We start from the raw sequence: 22315 nt of genomic DNA, 5'->3' as shown, positions 1-22315 counted from the left end.
CATGTTAGAAACACTTAAAAATGCCGTTAAAAATATTGAAAATAATAGCTTTTATTGTGTCGCATATTATTACAAGTTTTATGGGTCGCGTAAAGTTGAGTCCACAGTGGTGGAAATATTGTAATAATTTCTTATGTTCTTTTTTTAGTGTAATTTGGATTTTTACTAGATTAAACTTTTCAGTTTTATTGAGCATTGTGTTATGTTAGTGATTGTCGTTTTATGTTTTATAAAAAAAAACAATATTTATTTTGTAAAATCTGCTGCGTGCTTGTAAAAGTGCTATAAAAACATTTATTGCGTGAGGTTTTAAAATTTCATAAACATTAAATTGCATACAAAGATAATATGTAATACAGTTGAAAAGTCAATATTCCATGATTTACATTTTATATTATGTTGTATACCCGTGTGTTTTTTTTTATACTTACGTTTATTTATACGTTTTATATATTCCTTCCTGTAATTTATTGGTAAAACTCGCAATCGTCCTAACTAAAATATAATAATATATTATATTTTTTCATTCCGTGTGGACGTATCTTTACGACATATTTACGACTTTCAATAATGAGCTCGATTTATGACTTTCAAACAATTGGGGTGACACATGACGACATGACCATGAGTAATAAAAATAAATGACATAATCCAGAACACAAGTTCAAGTACATATTTATAAATATTTTGACTACACAGGTTCGTTTTTTTGGTTGTATTTTATTCCCGCAAACATGGTGTTGTAAAGATCGCGGTGAATATTCAACTTGACACGCACTGTCACTCGGCGCACACGCAAACTCGAATGAAAATATTTTGTATACCTAGTGCGCAGGCGCTAAAAAATACCGCGTAGATTTGAACTGATGCAATCGTACCGGCGAATCTCAATAGATCGAGAGGGTTCGAAAGATCGATGTTTATGAAATTAAAACAACATATTTTTGACAAAGTTATATAGGTGGAAGTAGGCGGATGGATCGGGCTATTTTTTAATAAAATTCTCAATGCCGCATGAAAAATATTTCTTGCGTTATCCACAGGTCAAGGTTTGCGTATCTGACTGCTATACGGTCGCCCATGTGTTACGTACTAGCTGTATCCTACTGGAATACGGTCGCCGGGAAAGGGTTAATAACTAACCAAAACCATCCGCAATTTGTATTTTTAATTAAATGAAAACAAATAAGTATGTATGACTGACAAAGTGTGCACCATTTTTATTGGATCTCCACTATTATGGTTCGGCTTAGGCAGGGATCAATTGAATTTAAAAATACTACCCCACACCATCTGCAGTCTGCCAAAGTGTAGTGTGCACTATTTATGTCAGATCTCCACAGCCTACCTCCACCCTTCGCCGCTGATGTATTGCGAATGATTACTTTGATACAATGCATTTATATTATGTACTTTGTTATTCCCAAATACTGTGACATTCAGTTTTGAATGTGCTGTGCGTTTGATGCCTTTTAGCTTTGGATGTATATGCCAGGTAATTCAATTACTTTTGACTGTTGATTCGTAAGTCAATATCCAAGGTTAGATAATAGAGGTGACCACCAACCTTCCTAGAAAAGGACAACCACAAAGAACATGGCTCCAGATGGTGATTGTTTTTAATGAGGTTAATGATCTGTAGGTATTGTACTGACAATTTACAGATTACATCATCTCAAATAGTTATGCTTATCAAGATGTCTGGAGCCAGGACGCGAGTGCAGAACTACAAGGTTTATTTTATACAAGTGTTTATTTTACGTGAAACAAAAGTAACAATGAGGCAGCTTTGAATACTTCTTCATTGTTAGGTTTGTTCTGTCAAAAATAAGCACTTAGAGTGCGAAAATTATAAGATGAAGTGTCATGGCCGTGGCGCTGCGATATATTATGAAAGGTTGTCAGTCAATACCCAATACGATATGGCCACGCTTCACGTTAAACTTGCCGTAGTCTAGAACCTTGTAGTATTAGGCTTGCGAGTAGTAGATTCATCATCGAACTTCTTTTGCATTTCAATTAAACATTTTTTTTCAAATCATCACAGTTCAGGACAGTCTCGGTGCCGCATTTTAATAACTGAAGTAGGCTGTTTCAAAAAACTCTTCTACAAAATATTTCAAATGTGAGTTAGAATAGTTCTGCATTCAGCTGACAATTTGTTTTCGTTCATAACCCGAAATAAATGATTTCTTTATTTGCGTGTCAGTTTATTTTTCAAATTTAGAATTTGCATTTAGTGTATGTTTTCTCTCACCTTACCTCTTTTAATACGTTTTCTACTTGTCTCGCTCTCTCCTACACGTTTACATATGTTTTCTCTCATGCGTTACAGACAGATAGATAAATCGAGACAAATATATTATTGTAATACTACACGAGCCTAATACTACAAGATTCTAAGTGTTTATCCTTGACAAAACAAACCTAACTAAGCTGCTTCATTGTTACTTTTGTTTCGCCAAAAACAAACACTTAGAAACTTGTAGTTTTCCACTCAAATCAAATATATACCTTTGTGTAAGTTACTTGTACCCATAAAACGTCTCTTCATATCTTTTCCCTCATTACTAAGAATTATGATCAGTGAATTTACAACCGTTACCAATAGTTTTGTCGGATCTGGAGTGATCTGGCACAGATCTTGTTGCTTCGGTCATTTTCTTAGTGTCACTCCATCTGGAAGGCGCCTCCCTTCGACTCCACCGGAGATCACTCTTCTCTCAAGGCTGCTCGGATCTCTTACCATGTGATCAAGGAATTTAAGAACACATCTAATCGCAGAGAATTTTGCATAGAATTTGTACTTATTTTTTTCATTTCTAAATTATACTTAAAATAAAAATTTGTCTCCTGAAATTAAAGTTTACAAGAATGCCGATATATAAATTTAAGTTATAAATTTCGAATTCATTTATTTACTCGAGTGAACATTACAAGTCAAAGATATTCACGGCATGATATGAAATGGAAAAAAGCCACGGTGCAGGTTGCCTATTAATGTGAAAATTTCAAGTCATCATTTATTCAGCTTCATAAAGTCGACTATACATGCCCATGTACACTTGAGCGGTTTTTTTTTTGCACACTCGTACATGAGTGTGTGTACCCGGCTTTAGGTGTACTTATTTTTTCCCCTCAATATAGCATCAATACATCTAAATTTTGATGTAGCTTTATGGTAAAATTATGACTTGTTTTCTTAACCCGATTTGTTCCACCTCTTTCTTCTCATGATAATTCTTCTGAAAAGACAATGAGGTAATTGGAAACATGACAAATCGGTTGAGTGCATTACAACAGGTTATCGAGATCCGATAGACATGGCAGGTTTAGGAATTCACTTTCGCTTCCGCAACCAATTTTAGCACAATATTTGGACATTATTATTTATAGAGATATATAATGATGTTAATTAATATCAAAAGTTTGTACTATATTGCCTTGCAAAACAATGTTATTAAAACAACTACTCCAATTGAAATATTAATTATTGTATATTTGGGCATTCATTCAAGCTTATATTCCAAAAAATTGTTAAAAACCTATCAATTGCGTTTATTATCAGTAAAAAATAAAATATCTTGTTATAATTGGAAAGTAAAATTTTATTGTTATTTGCCGATTATAATATATTATGTAGTTAGAATCGACAAAACTATCTGTGTAGAGATCAATTAACTGAATTATTATAATGCTTGTTAAAAACATTAATATTAAATGAATTCCATCTTAAATCGATTGAAGGAATTTTTTAACAAGATGCATAATAAATTTTATGTTTGTGCCTTATGTATGTCGGTAAAAAATATATTTATTAGATATACCAAGATGATTAAATTTGCTTGCTTATTTTTTTTTTATAATAAAATGTTGCCTGTTACGAAATTCTTTTCAATGAAGAGTATTATATAAACAGAGCTGAGGATTAAAAGAATCTTAGTGTATAAGTAACCAAATTGAGATATGTAATTATAAAACTTTAAATAAAACTAATGTGTTATAAATTTTACATACTTATCTATTTTCAATATGTATCCTGTATATGAGGTCTTCTTCTCAAATAATCTGTAGTAATGTTTAGTGTTCGAAAAGGTACAAGTGAGGCAAGAAATTAACACAGTGTTGTATTTTTTGTTTCTGGTGATTCTAATCTTCGTCGTCGGCGACCCTTCCTTACAGAATACAAAGACAAACTTCTAAATCACAACATTGCAATTAGATGTGTTATAAAATAATATCAACATTTTATACACATGAATTCATGGAGTGTAATGTTAGAAACACATTACCATCACAACAGTGGTGAAGGGTGAGGGTAGGCTGTTAAGATACAATATCAATAAACATTATCAATAAAAACAAATACGTATGACTAACAAAGTTTAATGTGCACTATTTATGTTGGATCTTAAGTCTACCTTCACCCTTCACCACTGCATCACAGTGATACACAACGGTATGTTAAGGCTATACCTCAGTTGAGGCATGGTCTAAAAAGATCATGGCTAGGCGATGCGCGGATTGCGGGTGCAAATGACGCATGCCGACCGAAATATAATTTGTCATATAAATCCAACATGTGTCCATTTAATGTTTTGTTTATTGTTCTATTAGTAACAATAATAATATATTCATTGACATGTTTTCTTTTTCAAGCAAATGGGTAACGTTTTTAGTCATCTTTACACGATTTAAGAATTAATACCCCTGTCGCCATCACAAAACAAATTTACGTATTCACACCTCGACGTTCGTCCTCCGAATGCCAGCGAGTCTAAAATATCGTCGCACCTATAGTTGAAAATTATTTGCCGTTTCACTGATGTATCGTCTTAATATGAAAACTGCACCTTTTAATAAAATTACGTATGTCACTCGTATTCTTTTAATCCTCAGTCCATCATATTAATTATTAATACAAAACCAATACGCAAATAAATTGGTAACTCCTATTTATGTGATCGAATGCGTTCTGCCAATTTTTGTCCAGATAGAAGTATTTTTATACTTCTGAGAATAGTTAAATGAAAAAGATTGCATTTCATCAATAATAATTTACTTAATCCAAAGTTTAGAAATATTAATATAAGTCTATTGTCATTTTTATCCGCTGTTATAACTAGCACTATGTAGTACATTTACTATTATACTTATTTCATAATATTCTGCGTTTATTTTTTCGGACATCATTTTACACGGAATATAATATATAAATCGTGTATTATTAATAATCATAGTCCCCACACGAATGTTCACTATTCTGTGTTTAATTTAATTCGATCAAAGCTTTGATAATAATCTACTCGTATATAAAAATCTAATCATATTGTGTATCCTTATATCAAAATATATACTATAATTATTATATCATTTTCATGACAAAAAAGTGTGTAAATATGAAAAATAAATATTAAGTTTTCATTTTAAAACTGCTTTTTTCACTCATTCCTAACCCGTTTCCTTTGACCCCAGGGTTGTGTGAGAATTCGAAAAAGCTTGCGATAAAAATCAGGGGCCTCGAAACGGAACTGAACCAAAAACTGTTATTTTTGTTGAAACGAAAACCGCAACCGAACCAGAAAAAAAATATTAGGTTTTTCAGTTCGATACATGTTCAGACACCCACGTTAACGTGATCTTATTCCCCACTTCAGTTGTCGTAGCCATAACATGTCTTACATCTTAGGTCTTTAAAAATTAATCACTAAGAGCTGAACCGAAAACACCATTATTTTTTTCAGAACAAAATCCGGATCTGAACTGATATATATTTTTATACTTGAACCGGAATTTAAAAAAATAACGGTTCAAGGCCCTGATAAAAATACAACTTGAAACCTTGATAATAGAGCAAAAGGGAGAGTAATGAAGCGTTATAAAAGTTTATTTTAGTTCAATATCGCATCCCAGTATTCTTTTTTTTTTTAATAATATGAAGTGTGTGATTTGGATTGCTGAGGATCTATTGTTCGGCTCTCTCTAATTCTGTTAACTGGACGCATGTCATAAGCGCATTTATGCACTATAATTTAGTGCGCGCAAGGCTGGCCATATAAAATGAGCATGTATACATGATTGTTTTAAATAATTTAACACTGTCATTTCTTGGATTCATGGTGCGATGATTAACCGAAATACATGTCTTTATGATATACTTTCAATATAATTGACAGTCCTAGACAGGACACATTTAAGTTTGTCACCATTGTCAAAGACATCTGCAAGTTGTAGCTCCTACTGTGTTGCCTGAATTTGGATATTTTTTATTACGACAACTATTGGAATGTTTTGTAGCGGAAAATATTTAAAGTATAAACAATATGTATGTACAACTTTCGAGAGTCGATGACAGAATTTTCGCCTGTTATTATATCTTCACCGAGCTGTCGTTTTGTCTCAGCATTGTGCTGGGCTCAGTTAGAATTTCTATGGCTGGGTGGGATATAAAACCATAAGCCACAAAAATGCATTTTCCGTCTTATTACCAATTCTATACATTTGTGTGTAAGTAGATAAGTCAAATGATGTTTGGAAAATGTTTTATTGCAAACAAAACTACTCACGTAAGTTATCAACCTCTGAAAAGAGGGGTGAAAACACACACAAGCCCTCAGGACTTTGTGATTATTTAAAAACAATTCACTGGAATGTAGGATTACTGAATGACTTATATTATATTATTAGTTACGAAGTTTAGTTATGAAAATTGGTTTCCTGTTCAATTTATGGCGTTCCAGAGTTCCCAAAAAACAATTCTAATGAAAAAATTATATTTTTTGACTTATGTGGTTTTACACCCCGGTATAGATTCAATAAAGCTATATTCAGGTAATGACTTAAAAGTTATTATAAATAAAGCAATGTTTATAATAAAGATATTATATATTCACAAATAGTCAGATTTCTTATAATAGATCTATAAAAATAAAGCGTTCATACAAAAATTATGTGTGCCATTTTACAATGTAGTAGTTCTTTTTCCCGACCCTCAGCAAAGACAACTTGTTGGGTAAGATGTGAACTGATTCCGTAAGAATTTCTTCAAAGTTGGTAACCTTCTGATGATTGATACGGAAACCACCCGCATTTATTATACGCATCGCATCCTCTGAAAGAAAATAAATATTTATTATTGGTTTAGAGTAGATGTCGACACTAACATCATATTTTGTTATTTTTCACTGCTATTTGATTGAAAGGCATTGTATTAGAAATAACAAAACCTGATTATATTGGTTATAGGTATATATTTAAAAATTTTAATATACATAATATATTTTCACAATTATATTAATTGTAGCAAATGAAACCGGTTTTGTTACAAATAATAAATTGTAGAAATAAATTTACGTTGGTGTTAGTAATGATTGCATGAGTATTGGTGGTAAATAAGCAACACCGTACATCAGCTGTCGGTAAAGCGTCAATTACATTGAGCTTCTTTACGAGCTGTTTGTTGGCGAATTTATAATCTGCCTGTAAAGTCGCCTAGTGTAATCATTGAACAAGCTAACATGTTCGATGATTACACTGGGCGACTTTACAGGCAGATTATAAATTCGCCAACAAACAGCTCATAAAGAAGCTCAATGTAATTGAAGCATAAGTATATTGCTACAACTGTTTGTACAAATTAAGTACAATCTGTACAAATTATATTAGGTACGTATAAGACACCTCTGTTAGTATATTACTGATATAACGTTTATAATGAAAATTTGTTTTGATTTGGCATTTATTAAGGTAGGCTCTAAAATTTTGTATGTACGGAAAGAGTCTTTGTCACATATATATTAAAAAAAAATAGATATGGATCAGGGAACTGAAATACCTAACGGGTGTGGAGAAGCAGGCAACCGTTCTCAAGTGTGCAAGAATACGGGATAAACTTAAACACTTGTCAAGAATACGTCATTCGTCAAATACTGACAACTGCTCTCGGTTTATGCAATGATGCTCATTTAATATTGGTGTATTGAAGGTTACAACACACACTATTGCACGTCTATAATACAAGGTTCATTTTCGTAGGACACTGACACATTCAAAACCCTACATTATATAGCCAATCGGAATTCTATTTATTAATCTATTCTGTGATATGGAACCTTACGAAGAAACATGAAAAAGTCATCTAAGTATTTGAAAACCGGGCCCGGTGAAAGAAAACCATTGATAATTTCTTGAATTTTTTATGCCCTGTCCTTGAAGACTATAATATAAAATTTTAAATTAAGCATTAAGTAAAATTACATTTACTTACTTTCTGTTGGGAAACATTTGGCGTTCATTGCCAAGTCCAAAACTGTCATTTCCGAGTTTAATAGTAAAGAAATAGTAGGAGACCCGTGAAATATCTCAATCAGTTCCAAAGTGTTTAGTTTAAGTAAGGAGTCTATGGTGTTGCTAAAGAGGACTTCCGTGGCAAGTTCTGCCCTCTTTAGCCCTTCCTCTGAAACAAACACAGTAATTAATTCAATATAAACCATTGTTCATTTTCACTTAAAGTAGATAAAATACATAAACAACGCAAACTATTGATAAAGACATGTCGTTTTGACTAAATTTATAATATAAATTTTATTATCTAATTATCAGTGAGAAAAATAAAAAAGATATTTTTATCCAAACATAGATTTATTTATTGTGCAATTTATTACATTTAAGTTAATAAAAAATCATTAAGAATAATATTTATTTATTTATCATATCGACGGTCCCAATGTAAACTCAGACATCTACAAAAACACAATTTTACAGGAGAGCTATTTTGAAGTAAAAATTCTTAGAACTTCCATGTTTTTATTACTAGGCACCTCAAATTCAGTGAGTATTATAAATACTATTCACAGTTTATTTACGCATTCTTACATTCTTTCTAAATTATAATCAGAATTGTAGTTATCCAACTTTACGTCGACTTGCAAACATTCATTAATGAGACAACTATCACATGTCTCACTTTACATGAGGGAAGTCATATCAATTATTAGCAACTATAATTATTGCGATTGAAATTATCATAATTCAAACTGTTCAGGGCCTTTTAAAATTCGTAGGGGTTAAACACCTCTCTCCGATGCCAAAGGGAGACAGAAATGCCCGAGTTTTTCACTATTGCTGTGATGCAAATTTGTTAATGCAGAATTGCTAAAATATGATATATATTTACTTCCGTGCACCAATAATGTAAGATGTTCAGCCAATTTTTTCTGAGCTATCCTCTTCTCCGGGTGATGCCCATGTATTGTCATTGTATGGGTAATTTCTCCCATCTTGATAAACGTAAAGCATTTAAGCAACCTCTCCACTTCGGAGTCCTTTATATTGAGGAAGAACTGATAGAAGGAAAATGCAGAAGTCTTGGTGTCGTCCAGCCACACCGCATTGCCGGCTGACTTTCCAAACTTGTCCCCATCCTCAGCCGTTATCAACGGAACAGTCATTCCTACAATCAAACGATGGCAGGTACAAAATAATGTATTATCGCCATTAGCGGTTGCATGTCAGCGTTTTTTCAATAAAGCTGTGGCCTGATGTATTTGAGTATAATATCTTTGATTGATTAAACTAGTCTGTCGGTGTACTACACAACAATTTTATTAAATAATATGCTTGAAATCATGCAATAATTGAAACATTAATCATGTAGTGGGAAAAGAAGGTACATAGTGAGTAGTGATAAATAACATAGTGACGAATAATGCATGTGAAGGTTGGCACTCACAGTTAGTGATGCTGAAAGCACAATTGACAACTACTGTCAAATAATTATGTTCTATAAACAGAAATAGTAAATATAGCTTCGGAGAAAGCAATATTGTTTTGTTTATCGATTATCTAGGCAAACACCAATCAAACAAGAATGAATAATTTGCGAGTATTTGCAACAATAATATTGTCGGTGGTCGATGAATTTTTAAAAATATATGTATTGATGAATCGACGGAATGAACACGTTGAGCAAATTGATATTTCTATAATGAATACCAATTATTATGCTAGGAATACTTTAACTGAGGAGCATGGATTTACAATTAAAACACTGATAAAGTAACAAATAAATCAACTATCAAATTAATTTTGTAATTTTTATTGTAAATTCAAGTAAAATGTGTGTCATAAACTGTTAGGTTTACCACATTATCTCTTGAGAATGGCATCTGCGACAAGCCTGAAACATCGAGGAACCACCCAAATACCAACAAAGATAAAAAATAACCTAAATGTCTAACGCCCTGTCCTAGTTTAATCGGTGTAGTGTATTTACAACTGCTTGGAATAAACGAGCATTTTATCCCACATTAAAGTGATTCTGACATAATAGGGGTTTAAGGAAGAACTTGTTTTTTAAATCTCCATTGATGACACAACAACGCAATCTATAGAAATACATGTGTAATAACCACACAATTTTTTATATGTATTTTTATTTTTAACAAATACAAATACATAAAATTTATAAAACATTAAAGTCACTAACTTTTTTTGGCGTATTTTTTATTTTAAATTTTAATGAAATGATGTGGGTTAGTCATGGGGTCACTCATCAATTTTTCTTTTGTTATGTTTTTTTTATGAGTGTGAGGACGTCTTTGCCTTTTCCGAGATGATGAAAATGGAATTCACAGCCTTGTCAGGTTGTGGTTCTCATGGAAATAAAACATTAAAATGACTAAACATCATTGCAAAATTAAAAAAAAAAAAAAAAAAAAACTATCCAACATGGTGATATGAAAGCTAAAAAATATTAATAAATCAAAGAATTTAAAGAATTGAATGATGAAATGAATATAAAATATTACCTTCCGAGGACGACGTTGAAGGTTCTGGTATAAAATCTCCACCATCTTCACTATTATCACCAAAATAACCGGACAAAGACGAATCACAACTGTTACTGTTTGCCATTTTGAGTGTTGGTTAGTCGTTTTTTGTTTTAATAAAAAAAAAAAATCGTAGTTGCCAGAACAACTTACAGATGCTAGTGTTGTACTGAATTCGTATTATGGCTTAGTCGTATCTGGCATTGATAAATTGTTGATGTCCAAGTAATTTGGAAGGAAAAAACTATATATTAAAGAAATGTGGGTTAGTCATGTCTGGTCCTGAGCCAGCCAAATTAATATTGGTTGACTTTCACCGCACAGAGCAATATATAAAGCTTTTATTTAATTACCATATACCGGATGATTCTCCAACCTGCTTATCAGCTCGTGACCAGCTACAATATTTCCCATTTGGTCACTACCGCCAATCTGTTGGATTAATAACCAGATTATTTCATTTCAACATGAAACTCATCTAGTCAAACTATACGATATTTTTTAATAACCTGCTTTAAGTGGAGTTAATTAAGTTAATACTGTATCCAAAAATAAAAGCATATATTGGGGTATTATACCTGAATAGTTCTAGAGTGAAAGAGAGGGAGAATCCAGTCTCTCTCCATGAATTAAATACTTAGGCAGACATAAATCGTTTATCTTTGGAGTCTTGATAATGGCAATCGAATGATCCAACCGGTAGGATTTAATATGAATTATATGATCAATAATAAGCAAATTAAAAATAAGACTCTTGCATTAACTATGGAACCCCTTATATTCAAATTTGTGGCAGGTTAATCAAACTAAAGTTGGTGGGTCCTTACCTGAAATCGGCAGTTATGTTTTCTGTACAAAAACAGCCAATCCGCCGCTTGAAATATCTGGTAAGAGAATTCTGTAAAGCTCATGCCGACTTGTGAGTTGATCCTCGTTTGCACAGATTGTTTAAGAAGCATTGTTCCTAACCGGAAATTTCGCCCAATCGTAGAAATAAATTCAATTATGCCCATATTTTTGTAAAACTCTTCATTATTAATTATTCTGTAAGAAAAACTTAGATATAAAAACGCAGTATGTGCTTATGGGAATGGAACCCTTTAAATATTTAAGCATAGTACATAGTATACCCGTAGCGGAAACAGTAAAGGATATTGTAAACCTGTTGATTTAAGATGTGGTCTCAACAATCTACGCGCACATGCACTTATCAATCTTCCATTACAATACCGTCGATTTATTCAACGATTTCCTGCGTGGTGACCTCAATTGAGCGTTTGGATTACCATTCATCTTCATTTTCAATGCTGGTGTAGTTTCGGTAAACTTCTTCTAAGCCGGCTTTGATCTGTGTGACCATTAACTTTTTGAAAATAAAAATGATTTATGTTGGCATGAAACTTAACGTTTTTCTATAACTCGGATGGTTGTCAAACATTAACTACGTGTCGTATTTGACTGAAATGAATCTCACTGAAATTTTCACAGAAGTCATTTGAAGAATAACATTCTCCAGCAGTGATTTTTAGTTTACTAATGCTATGCACCATTTCATGGTAATTTAACAAACATTTCTAACTGCTCTAGAATTAAGGAGAAAAATTTAGGCTGGCATGAAACAATTTTTACACAATAAGGGAACCAAAAAAGTTTGAAAACCTCGGATACATTTGTTACATTATAGCAATGATAAGCTTGAAGTAGACATTACAGGTGTATACAGTAGGTATTAAGACGATACTTCAGTGAAACGGCAAATAATATTCAACTATTGATGCGGCGAAATTTTGGACTCGCTGGCAACCGGAGAGCGAACATCAAGGTGTGAACACGTCAATATGTTTCATGATGGCGACGGGGGTATTAATTCTTAAATCGTGTAAAGATGACTAAACATGTTACCCATTTACTTGAAAAAGAAAACATGTCAATGAATATATTATTATTGTTACTAATAGAACAATAAACAGAACATTGGATGCATGTTGGATTTATAAGACAAATTATATTTTGTTCGCACGCGTCATTTGCACCCGCGACCCGCAATCCGCGCATCGCCTAGCCACGATCTATTTAGACCATGCCTCAACTGAGGTATATCCTTAATTCCTTTCGTCATTGTAATATTGTCTTGAAGAAAAATTACTAATCCCGAGAGGGGTCAGATCAAAGAGTCGTTTGTCAATCTGACTTGCAAATATTTTGAATGTCATAAAGATCAAGCTTACTCTACAGGTTTGAGATGGTCATCACCATTCCAAAAGTACTTTTTGTGGTTTTCAAATATCTTCTCAATATTTTGTTTGATTCCATTTAAATTGTCATCGATAAAGGCTTCATTCGGTTTCGGTCTCTCCGTCGTCCGCCCGCTGGGATCACCTATCCGACCGGTGGCGCCACCTAACTTTGTTTGAAAATAAAAATATAATCACACAGGTTTGGGTGCGTTGTGGGTTTGCATATTGTTATTGGAATAGTGGCAGACGGCTAGACGCTCATGCTCTACCACAAGCTTACCTGCGCAAACCGGTTTGTATTGGGAAACCCGTGTGTATGGACGGAAAACTGTAGCTCGCGCAAACCGAAAAGCGCTGTAAAAGTGTTCCATATTTTTTGCACAAACTATACCGCGCAGGCAATTCGCTGTCGTCTAGCCGGCGCAAAATACAGGTCATAGTAGATAATAGTAAAAAAATATCCATTTATCTATAAAATATCTAAAATGATGCCATTAAACCATACATAATTTTAGATAATTTATAGATAAAAAAAACAAAATCTGTTAATACAAACCTCTACTCTGTGGAGGCCCTTATGATCTTATTAGGATCGGACAAGGTCGGAAAAAAAAAATAGATAGAAGAATATTTTTTATCAATTATGGTTTTGGCTTAGGCAATATGTATTTTTAATTTAACGAAAAAAAAAGTATGACTGAAAAAGTGTGCACTATTTTTATAGGATCGCCCATAGCATACCTTAACTATTATGGTATGGTTTGGGAAAGGTATAATTGATTAACAGAGGATACTTGTTATCCGAGTCCCTGCAATTACGAATTTGCAGAAAAATGCAAAAAAGTATAAAAACACAAGCGCAATTAATAGCGCACAGTCATCAACTGTCACTTTCAATGCCATACTCTTACGCTATTTCTGTCCACACGTGTCTTTTTTTTTTTCTAAAGGTGTCCCAATTAAACCCATTTACCAAGTAATTTTGGTCACCGTTTTAAGCAGATTCGTTTTAAGAGGTGTTTTTTCGGTACCAATTACCCTTGGATAAAGAGGGGCCCCTCTAAATAAATAAAATTGTTTTACTCTCATATTATTATTTACACCATTAATATTAACAATAAAAAAATGTCTTAAATAGTATAAATTATACTAGACATTTTTGACCGATTTTATCAATGCTATTATTATTAACTATCGAAAAAAATGCCAATCCCGGGATCCGGGATCGTCAAATTGTAATCCCGAAATCCCGGGATCAAAATTTTGGCTCGGGATTGGATTCCCTACTGGGCAGTAGCACCAGAGAAGGAGAGGCTTCGAATTAAAATTCTATCATATGACACAAAAGCAAACTATTACCCTAATCTGGGTCATGGTTCAAAAAGGTTAAGACACCTGGTCTAATGTTTCAGTAAGGTGTTTATCTTAAAAGCTAAATATCTCAAAATTCCATTTTGCGAAATGTGTATTTTTCACTAACATACATTAACATGAAGGCTGATCGGTAACGTGTCGGTTTATAATGTCATGGGTCCCGGCTTCGAATCCCGGGTCTGATAAATTCAGATGATGTTTGTAATCGTGTGTTTTACTCTACGTTAAGCAGTGGTTAACATCAATTTCTCATTAAAAACCTGTTAATACAACATCCTCTTAGGATCGCATATGGTGATGTACTGCAGTGCTCCGCAACCTTTTCTCACCCATGGCACACCAAAGGTATTCCCAGAATTGCGCGACACACCACAGGTAAAACAATTTATACAACAAAACATGGACCCCACATGCTGAAGCGGGCCCCCTACCTATCGCTAAGGTTAAAGACAGTGGGATATTCTAAAGTAGGTAGTGTTTTATGGTGCTCGAGGTAAATTTAATGGTATTCATTGTATGTTTAGCTATTTTTTGTATTTATTAATACAAACACTCCCCCAATTGCATATTTAAAAATATTAGGATCAGCGTAGTAATATAGCTTTTTTTTAACCATTAGAGAAGATTTGTAATTTGTGTTTATCTCACTTATCTGATTGATCTGCCACTGCTTATCATTTTTAATTATAGCTTGAGTTGAAAAACGTTGCTCACATAGGTATATGTCGTATAAAATGGGAGCTGAACTGCGATAGCCTTGTCGGAAATCCGAGGATATTCTTTATTAACCGAAATCCAGAAAATAGCCAATGGAACATCGGCGAAATTCATTTTAAGCGTCACGTCGTTCCTCAATTCAACAAAATTTCTCACGAATTTAATTATAGGGAAAGTGCTTCTGTAGAATTTACGGCATTGATTGCAAAAGGGTTTCGAATCCAGTCGTATTGATTGTATGAAAGTAATGATGACATTTCTTTTGCAGCAAAGTTATAAGTTTTTGGGACGGACTCAAAATTCGTTGCTTGTTTTCAATGGTAGTGAATTTATTTAATATATCTATGGTAGTGAAGCATATCAATATATTTTCATTCTGACATTGCATTTTTTTTATTAATTTCATTCAGGTGCTCATATAGGTATATTACCAGTCATGTATGCAAATTTGGCCATTAAGTAAGTATTGTATCATATATAAAATTATTTGCATTTTTTGACACAATGCGCCGCGGCACACCTAGCATCGTCTCGCGGCACACCGGTTGCGGAGCACTGATGTACTGTAATGTAAGTACCTTACCAGAAAATATGTGTAAGTTCGTCACGGAATAACTCTTGCTGACGCACTTCAGTAAAGCTGAAGGTGACATCGTAACTAATTTAACCACTTAACTAACTAATTTTCGCTAAAACGTCCGGTAATAGTGCCGCAGATGCCCGCATGTGCTTTCATATTTTTTTTTACGAAAACAGTTTATTGCATGTAGACAATTAAATACCTTTTTCTGTCGGTGCAGATGCTTTTCGATCCAATAATTGTTAGGTAACGTAAAGTTTGATATTTTCATACATTTCGATGCATCATTATCACACACTAAGATTATGTTAAGTTATATTAGGTTGGGGTAGGTTAGGTTAGTGACACGACCACGAAATGCGTGCCTTCAGCCAGCATTTCTTGCGACGATTTTGTGACGTCACAACTATTTCAGTCCGATCGTGAATGTCGATTTCGTGTTGAATTGTGCAGCCTACCTCGAGACGAAGCTAAAAGAGACATGTGATAAGTCCCGTAGTTCAGTCTGAGCGACTTACAGCCACTCAGAGTGAACTATGGATGATTTCTTTCAGGCAGACCAAATGGTCTTATAAGAAAAATGTGAGTAATTAAATGATCTAGAATTAAGGTAAAAATAAACAAAAACATGTAAACGACTTATGTGATATCATTAGCTAAATGCTGTAAACAAAAGTTAATTTATAACTAATCCGTTTTTGTATTATATAAAATTCAATTTTTGCTTACGTAAAAATTTTGAAATTTCTCTCGCGATGTATTTGACGTAGAGCGCCGTAAAATAGCTTGAATAATTACAATATGATATCAAATAACATCGTAATTAAAATCTAATGATTAGATATTGTAAGTATTGGCTGCATGCACCAAATATAAATGATAAATTAATATAATTAATCGTAATAAAGTATGTACTTATGTAAAAAGTAGATAAGAACTTTTAGTTGACTACCCCCTCCGACCTAGAGCTGAGCTAGCCTAAGGTAGGGGTTCTCAACCTGGTCTAAGGGCAGGGCCGGTTGAGGATATAACGCCCTTGTAGTTATACCGGGACTGGGGTAACGTCATTAGGTTGGGTTTGGTCTTAAAAGAAAGTTATAAAAGCTCATTTGGGCATTTGCGGCACTATTACCAAACATCCTTTTCGCCCATTTGGTTTAGCAACCTTGATATACTTACCCCATAATGATATAAACCATGACTCGACCTTCACCGCCTAATTAGAGCTAGTAGTATCATAATATGACTGAGATTTCATTGAATGTTATATGTTCGGCTGTTTCCTTTAATGTTTTGTTTGGAGCGTGAGTGTTTTCTTTTTGTAAATGAAACAGTTGGAAGGAAACTTACCAAGGCAACAACTTTGTTACCGGCTCGCTGCCATCGTAATAGTTTTACGAGAACTAGAAGATTTCCGACGTGCAGACTGCTCGCTGTTGGGTCAAAACCGGCGTAAACGCACTGCGATGATTTGTTTAACAAATCTGTTATTTCTTGGCTGAAAATAATGTATTCCTGATGTAGAAGAAGAAATATCCAAATCAATTTAATTAATAGTATCCCATTTCTATCTATCATAAGCTTACGTTTCAGTAGACGGAAAAACCTCTTGGATTAATCCTCTTTCTCGCAAATGCAAAATATTTCTATTTCCATACCACCGGAAACTTTTATTTGTGCAGCACAATATTCTCCTAAATATATGCATTGTCGGTACGACGATATTTAATGAAGTATTATAATTGTTTGTTATTATTGTAAAAATTCGAAGTTGAGGTTATGCGAGTATTTATTTAAAATGTTGACAGATTTACAAGCATAGACTAAAACATACGTACAAAACCCATAGTCTATGCTTAGACTATTACATAGACAAATGGACTATTAATTGGAAAGTAGTTTTCACATATACCTAATTAGGTAGGATATTAAATGATTTCACAAATAAAAACCTATCTACCTAAATAAAAGCACATAAAATAGTTTTTTCACAAAACAAAAATCATACATCACTCATGTAAATTTGTAATTAAATTAAAACTGTAATTTTGACAACTACCTACACACATCGGTAAAAATGTTTTTATCAAAGAGATTAGAATGTAGAGAGTGAGCATATCGTCATTTTCGTACGAACACGTACGAAGCAATACGAAACAGAAAAAAAGTCTGTTGGCATTACTGTAAGCTGCTACTTCACTATCCTTTGCTTTTGTGTTGTAAAAAAAACATGGCGGATATTGATGTATGTTGAGTATTGTATTTTACAAAGATTTCAAATGTTATTCGGCTAAAATAGTGTTTATTAATGGAAGAATACAAAGGAGTAACAGCATTTAGGAATGCATATTATTCGCTATTGACTCTGTACCTTGAGATGTTGATCATATTTTTTGCCTTGTGTTCTCCTGTGCTGGCCCTTTTTTCTCGATTATTTATCTCTCTGGTTGCTCATCTTTTTTAGCAGGCTGGCAGGACTGATGCTTCCGTTGGTGGCGTCCTTTTTTGTCTCTGCTATTCATATAGTTGATTAATTTTTTCCTTTGTTCGCAAGCGAAAAAATTGAGTTTTACGAAAGTACAGTAAAATTTTGAATTTGTCCATTAAAATGAAGTGTACTGAAGACACCAACGTCGCGGAAGGACTGGCGATGGAAACCGACTCGAATGAGTCGGAATTACTAATGGAGGACCCCGTGAGCGTCAGTGAATTGATGGCGTCAGAAATGTCACTGGACAATAAGGTATCGCACATTTTTTCAATGTTGACCCAACAGGGTCTACCTGCAGTGGTACCTACTCCGCAGAACATCGACTCTCCGGTAAGTTTTTTACGGCCGCCCGCAAGGCCCGAACCAGCGGAAAAACCCAACAGGATTCCGTTGCCTGTATTTAGTGTCATAGTACAGGAGCCTGATTTTTCGACGCCAGACAAGGCTCGGGTAGCGGAACTTACCAGGCTCCAGCTTTTTCTCACAGATAATTGGGCGGGGGTTCGCTATGCTGAAACCCAAAAACAGTATTTGGCGGCCCCGTACTTCGTTGAGTTGGGACCTTAGACTATAGATACATCTAGACGCCACCCGTTGCATTGATAAATGAAGCCGCGTGCCTTGCGTTTGGTTTGTGAGCGAGCGAACGCATTCGTCTACAAATGTTCGAGACCATAGACCATTTCGCTAGTGCTCGCCCAAAGTGCTCGCACTAGACGCTCAGAATTAAAATATAATTTTCTATTTTTTTACGTTATATACCTAGTATTTTTAAGCGGTCAAAATGCAACCATTAGATAAAGATATCCATAATTTAAGTTATTTTAAAGAAACACTAGGTCACTGATATTAAAATATAGAATAAAATACAAATAAATTATCACGAACATGTATCAACTTACTTACGAAACGTAATACCATCTTCTTGCTTATCAGTACGGCTACCACATTTTAAGACAACGGACAGAACCATCTTTTCTACTTAATTAACCAAAAATATTTACCACTGACTTTATGTTTAACACAAAAAATATCAATTTTAGCAACACGAGCTCGCAAGTTATCGACGCTATGTGAAGCGTTTCGCCCCGATTTGATGGCGATACTTTTGGAAACTGGCTTGTAGCTAGTAGACCTTTTATCTTACTCTAGCGCGTGTCGCAGAGATTGTAAGGGTGACGAATACTTTCTCACTCGCACTCATGCATCGTTTTTGTTCAGGCCTTGGTTGGGACTCAACGATGAATTACGACCCTATGATCGTTCATCGCAAACCATTCATCTGATTGAGCGTACGATCACCGGCCTCCAAAATGCGATGATCGCACAAAAGGAGTGCATTCGGGACTCGTTACAGCGAGTGGTCGATTCTGTCAGCGACCACACCATTGGTACGGCTCTTTTTGACACGGTCGTAAAGGAGTTCGGCAACTCGTCAGCACTCTACGAAGTGTCTGCGGACGTCACCCGAATCCTTTGTGGAAAACGGGCAGAGTTGACGAGGCGGCAGAAAATCCTCTCGGTAATAAAAGACACCTTTACGCGAGAGGCTCTTATCAAGATCCCACCTAGCGCCGAACACATCTTCAACAAAGATCAGCTGAAGGTTTTCCTAGAGAGAGGAGTGGGTCGCGAGAAGGTCTTCGATCAGACCCCAAAGTGGTTGACCAAGGCAGGGTGGAGAGTCAACCTAGCACTTCGTCAGGTGGACACAAGGACACCTTTCGGAGGCAGGGATACACGAGGAGGATATCAGACCAGGTTAGGAGTGGCTTGCCGAGAGGCCCACGCCATCCAACCGAGGTTTTCCCAGAGGTAACCGAGGTGGTGCGAGGGGCACTTACCCTTAACGCAGGTGACCGGGTCTCACTCACCACGTTCACAGAGGGACGCCTCCAGCTTTTCCAGGAAATCTGGCAGGCCAAGGGTGCACCACCACCATTATTAAAAATAATAACGGAAACCCGTATTCCGTTTATAAAGAAACCCCTCTAATAATGCCTTCCGTACAATTCCAGAAGGATTTCCAAACGCGACAATCGCCGGAGATCACTTCACAAATCGCGGAACTGAAGACATCGGGAGTATTGGAATCGGCAGAGCCATCTCCGTGCTTCCTCTCAACACTGTTCCTAGTAAGGAAGCAAGACGGCAGCCAACGACCCGTCTTACACATAAAACGCCTAAACGGTTTCCTACCACCAAGGCCGTTCAAACTGTTCCACCATTTCAAGGTCCCAACATTCCTGCAAAGGGAAGACTGGTTAGTAAAAATAGACCTAAGCCAAGCGTACCTACATGTACCTTTTAGCGGCGGCTTCTCTGCTACGCACTGCCTGCATTTTTGAAGACATCGCTCAACTTTTCATTGTTATTCATATGTGTATCACTCACTTCGCGTAGAACATGTAGCAGTATTATGAACAATAATCCGTTCATGAGCGCAAAGCGATTGCGTCCAAATAAATTTTCAGTTTGCACAAGATTACAATGAGGTCATTGTATACTTTTTAAACCTTGGTGAAATGTTCCTACGTAGCTTTTTGTGTAGCATTTTTTACACACTTTATGATCGGCACACGAAATTAGGACTATAGAAACAAAAACGCCAGTTTCTGTTTTATAACAATGTTGGCGAGTTAATTTTTAACAATTTCACATTTAAGATTTAATGAATCGCCAACATTTTCCGAAAATACAAACTGCCGCATTTGTATTTATTATATTTTTAAGAATACGTACCAAATAAAAAATTGTATTTATATGAATATTTTGTAATGTTATAGGTAAAATCGTTTTTGTTGTATGAATATATGCATGTAATATGTTATGCAGGGCTTCTCTGATAATATTATGCGAAAGAGATAAATACCTATTGTAATTGACTATAAAATATAATCAAATTTTCAACATATACCTGTATTTTGTGTGTGAATGAATGAGTGTTTGGGTGAATAGTTCATATAATTTACTTTTTTTTGTTTATAATTAACTGTGTAATTATTTTTCAACATCTGTGTTTTGTATTTAACAGTTTTATTTAAACAACAATAATATGAAATTTTATATAAGTAGTTACTAATTAAGTATGAACAATACATAAACACAAGATCATATTTTTTTATTCCAAGATTTACCCATTTGTAAACATGGACGTATTGTTATTAACCGATTTGTGTTTAATTTTTCAAAATATTATGTGTTTTTTGTATTGCTAATAAAAATAAAATACTGCCATTTGCATTATTCTTTCTTACCCTCAATCCTTTATAAAGTTTTTATTGCGGGAACTTTTCACAATGAAAATACGCATTGATAAAAAAATACTCAATGGGGTGTTTTTATGTCCGAGTACGGACCACTTCATCTGTAGGCAATTGCCTACAAAACTTGTTTCAGTCTGACAGCTCCGTCCGTAGGCACTGTGCAATGTCTTTGGTAAGAATTCATAAATGTCAAAAGTAAGAATTATTGTAGCGGCAATACCATTTATCTTAATATACTGGCAACAATGCTGAACTCACCTAGTCCAGTTTTGCCAACCGTACTATAATTATAGTATTTGTACTATAATTTTCTTCTGCGTACTATGTACGATATAAAACATGTATAGTACGCACAAAATACTATAATTTTGAGAAATCGGAAAAAAAGTTGCCAAAAGAAGAAAAACAACGCCAAAATAATCCGTGAGTAGCAAAAAAAAAAATCCCCATGTCTAAAAAAAGGTGACGTTAATTAACAGCGATTTCCAAACTGGGAAGCGCGGAGTGTTGCAATGGGAGGCGTGAAAAGTTTAACACAGTTAATGTAGCCACAAGTTTGCAGTTTGTAAATGCATTGTTTATAAAACAAAATTTAATATATGGTTGAAAAATCCTGACCCGGAGGATCCGCTTCAGAATGTGGGGTCCATGATAGAATCCATTTGTCAATGAACGAATATGAATTTGGATTGACTAGTACTATTGAAATTGATTGTGCTAATAAACAAGCACGTTCGTCAAAAATTAATGTAATATAAGTAGTAAAACCTTGTTTATTCTTTTTCATTTTTGTATTCATAAGTATGTACATTGTTGACTAT

The 22315-nt window shown here is 34.4% G+C and overlaps 1 protein-coding gene across 1 annotated transcript; it reads right to left on the bottom strand.

The window, feature by feature from the left end:
• Positions 1-6526: 6526 nt before the first annotated feature.
• On the bottom strand, positions 6527-17600 carry TyrRS-m (Tyrosine--tRNA ligase, mitochondrial). Its single transcript, XM_085949501.1, has 8 exons — positions 17324-17600; positions 17088-17235; positions 13058-13233; positions 11657-11873; positions 11183-11261; positions 9176-9451; positions 8267-8455; positions 6527-7111 (listed from the first exon to the last, which is right to left on the bottom strand). The coding sequence occupies exons 1-8, from the start codon at positions 17443-17445 to the stop codon at positions 6948-6950; spliced, it is 1371 nt and encodes a 456-aa protein (XP_085805627.1). The 5' UTR covers positions 17446-17600; the 3' UTR covers positions 6527-6947.
• Between the last annotated feature and the right edge of the window lie 4715 nt (positions 17601-22315).

The sequence above is a fragment of the Rhyacophila brunnea genome, unplaced genomic scaffold (genome assembly GCF_057557595.1).
Source record: "Rhyacophila brunnea isolate RB1 unplaced genomic scaffold, BYU_Rbru_1.0 scaffold_22, whole genome shotgun sequence".
Classification (NCBI taxonomy): Eukaryota; Metazoa; Arthropoda; class Insecta; order Trichoptera; family Rhyacophilidae; genus Rhyacophila; species Rhyacophila brunnea.
This window is presented reverse-complemented; position numbering and strand designations above follow the sequence as displayed.

What these genes read in the sequence shown, in the direction of transcription:
- TyrRS-m (XM_085949501.1), bottom strand. Translation starts at nt 17,445, where the DNA reads ATGCATATATTTAGGAGAATATTGTGCTGCACAAATAAAAGTTTCCGG. An exon ending in AACATAACTGCCGATTTCAG is followed by an intron (nt 11,262 to 11,656) that starts GTAAGGACCCAC and finishes TTAATCCAACAG; the next exon opens with ATTGGCGGTAGTGACCAAAT. An exon ending in TACATTATTGGTGCACGGAA is followed by an intron (nt 8,456 to 9,175) that starts GTAAATATATAT and finishes TGTTTGTTTCAG; the next exon opens with AGGAAGGGCTAAAGAGGGCA.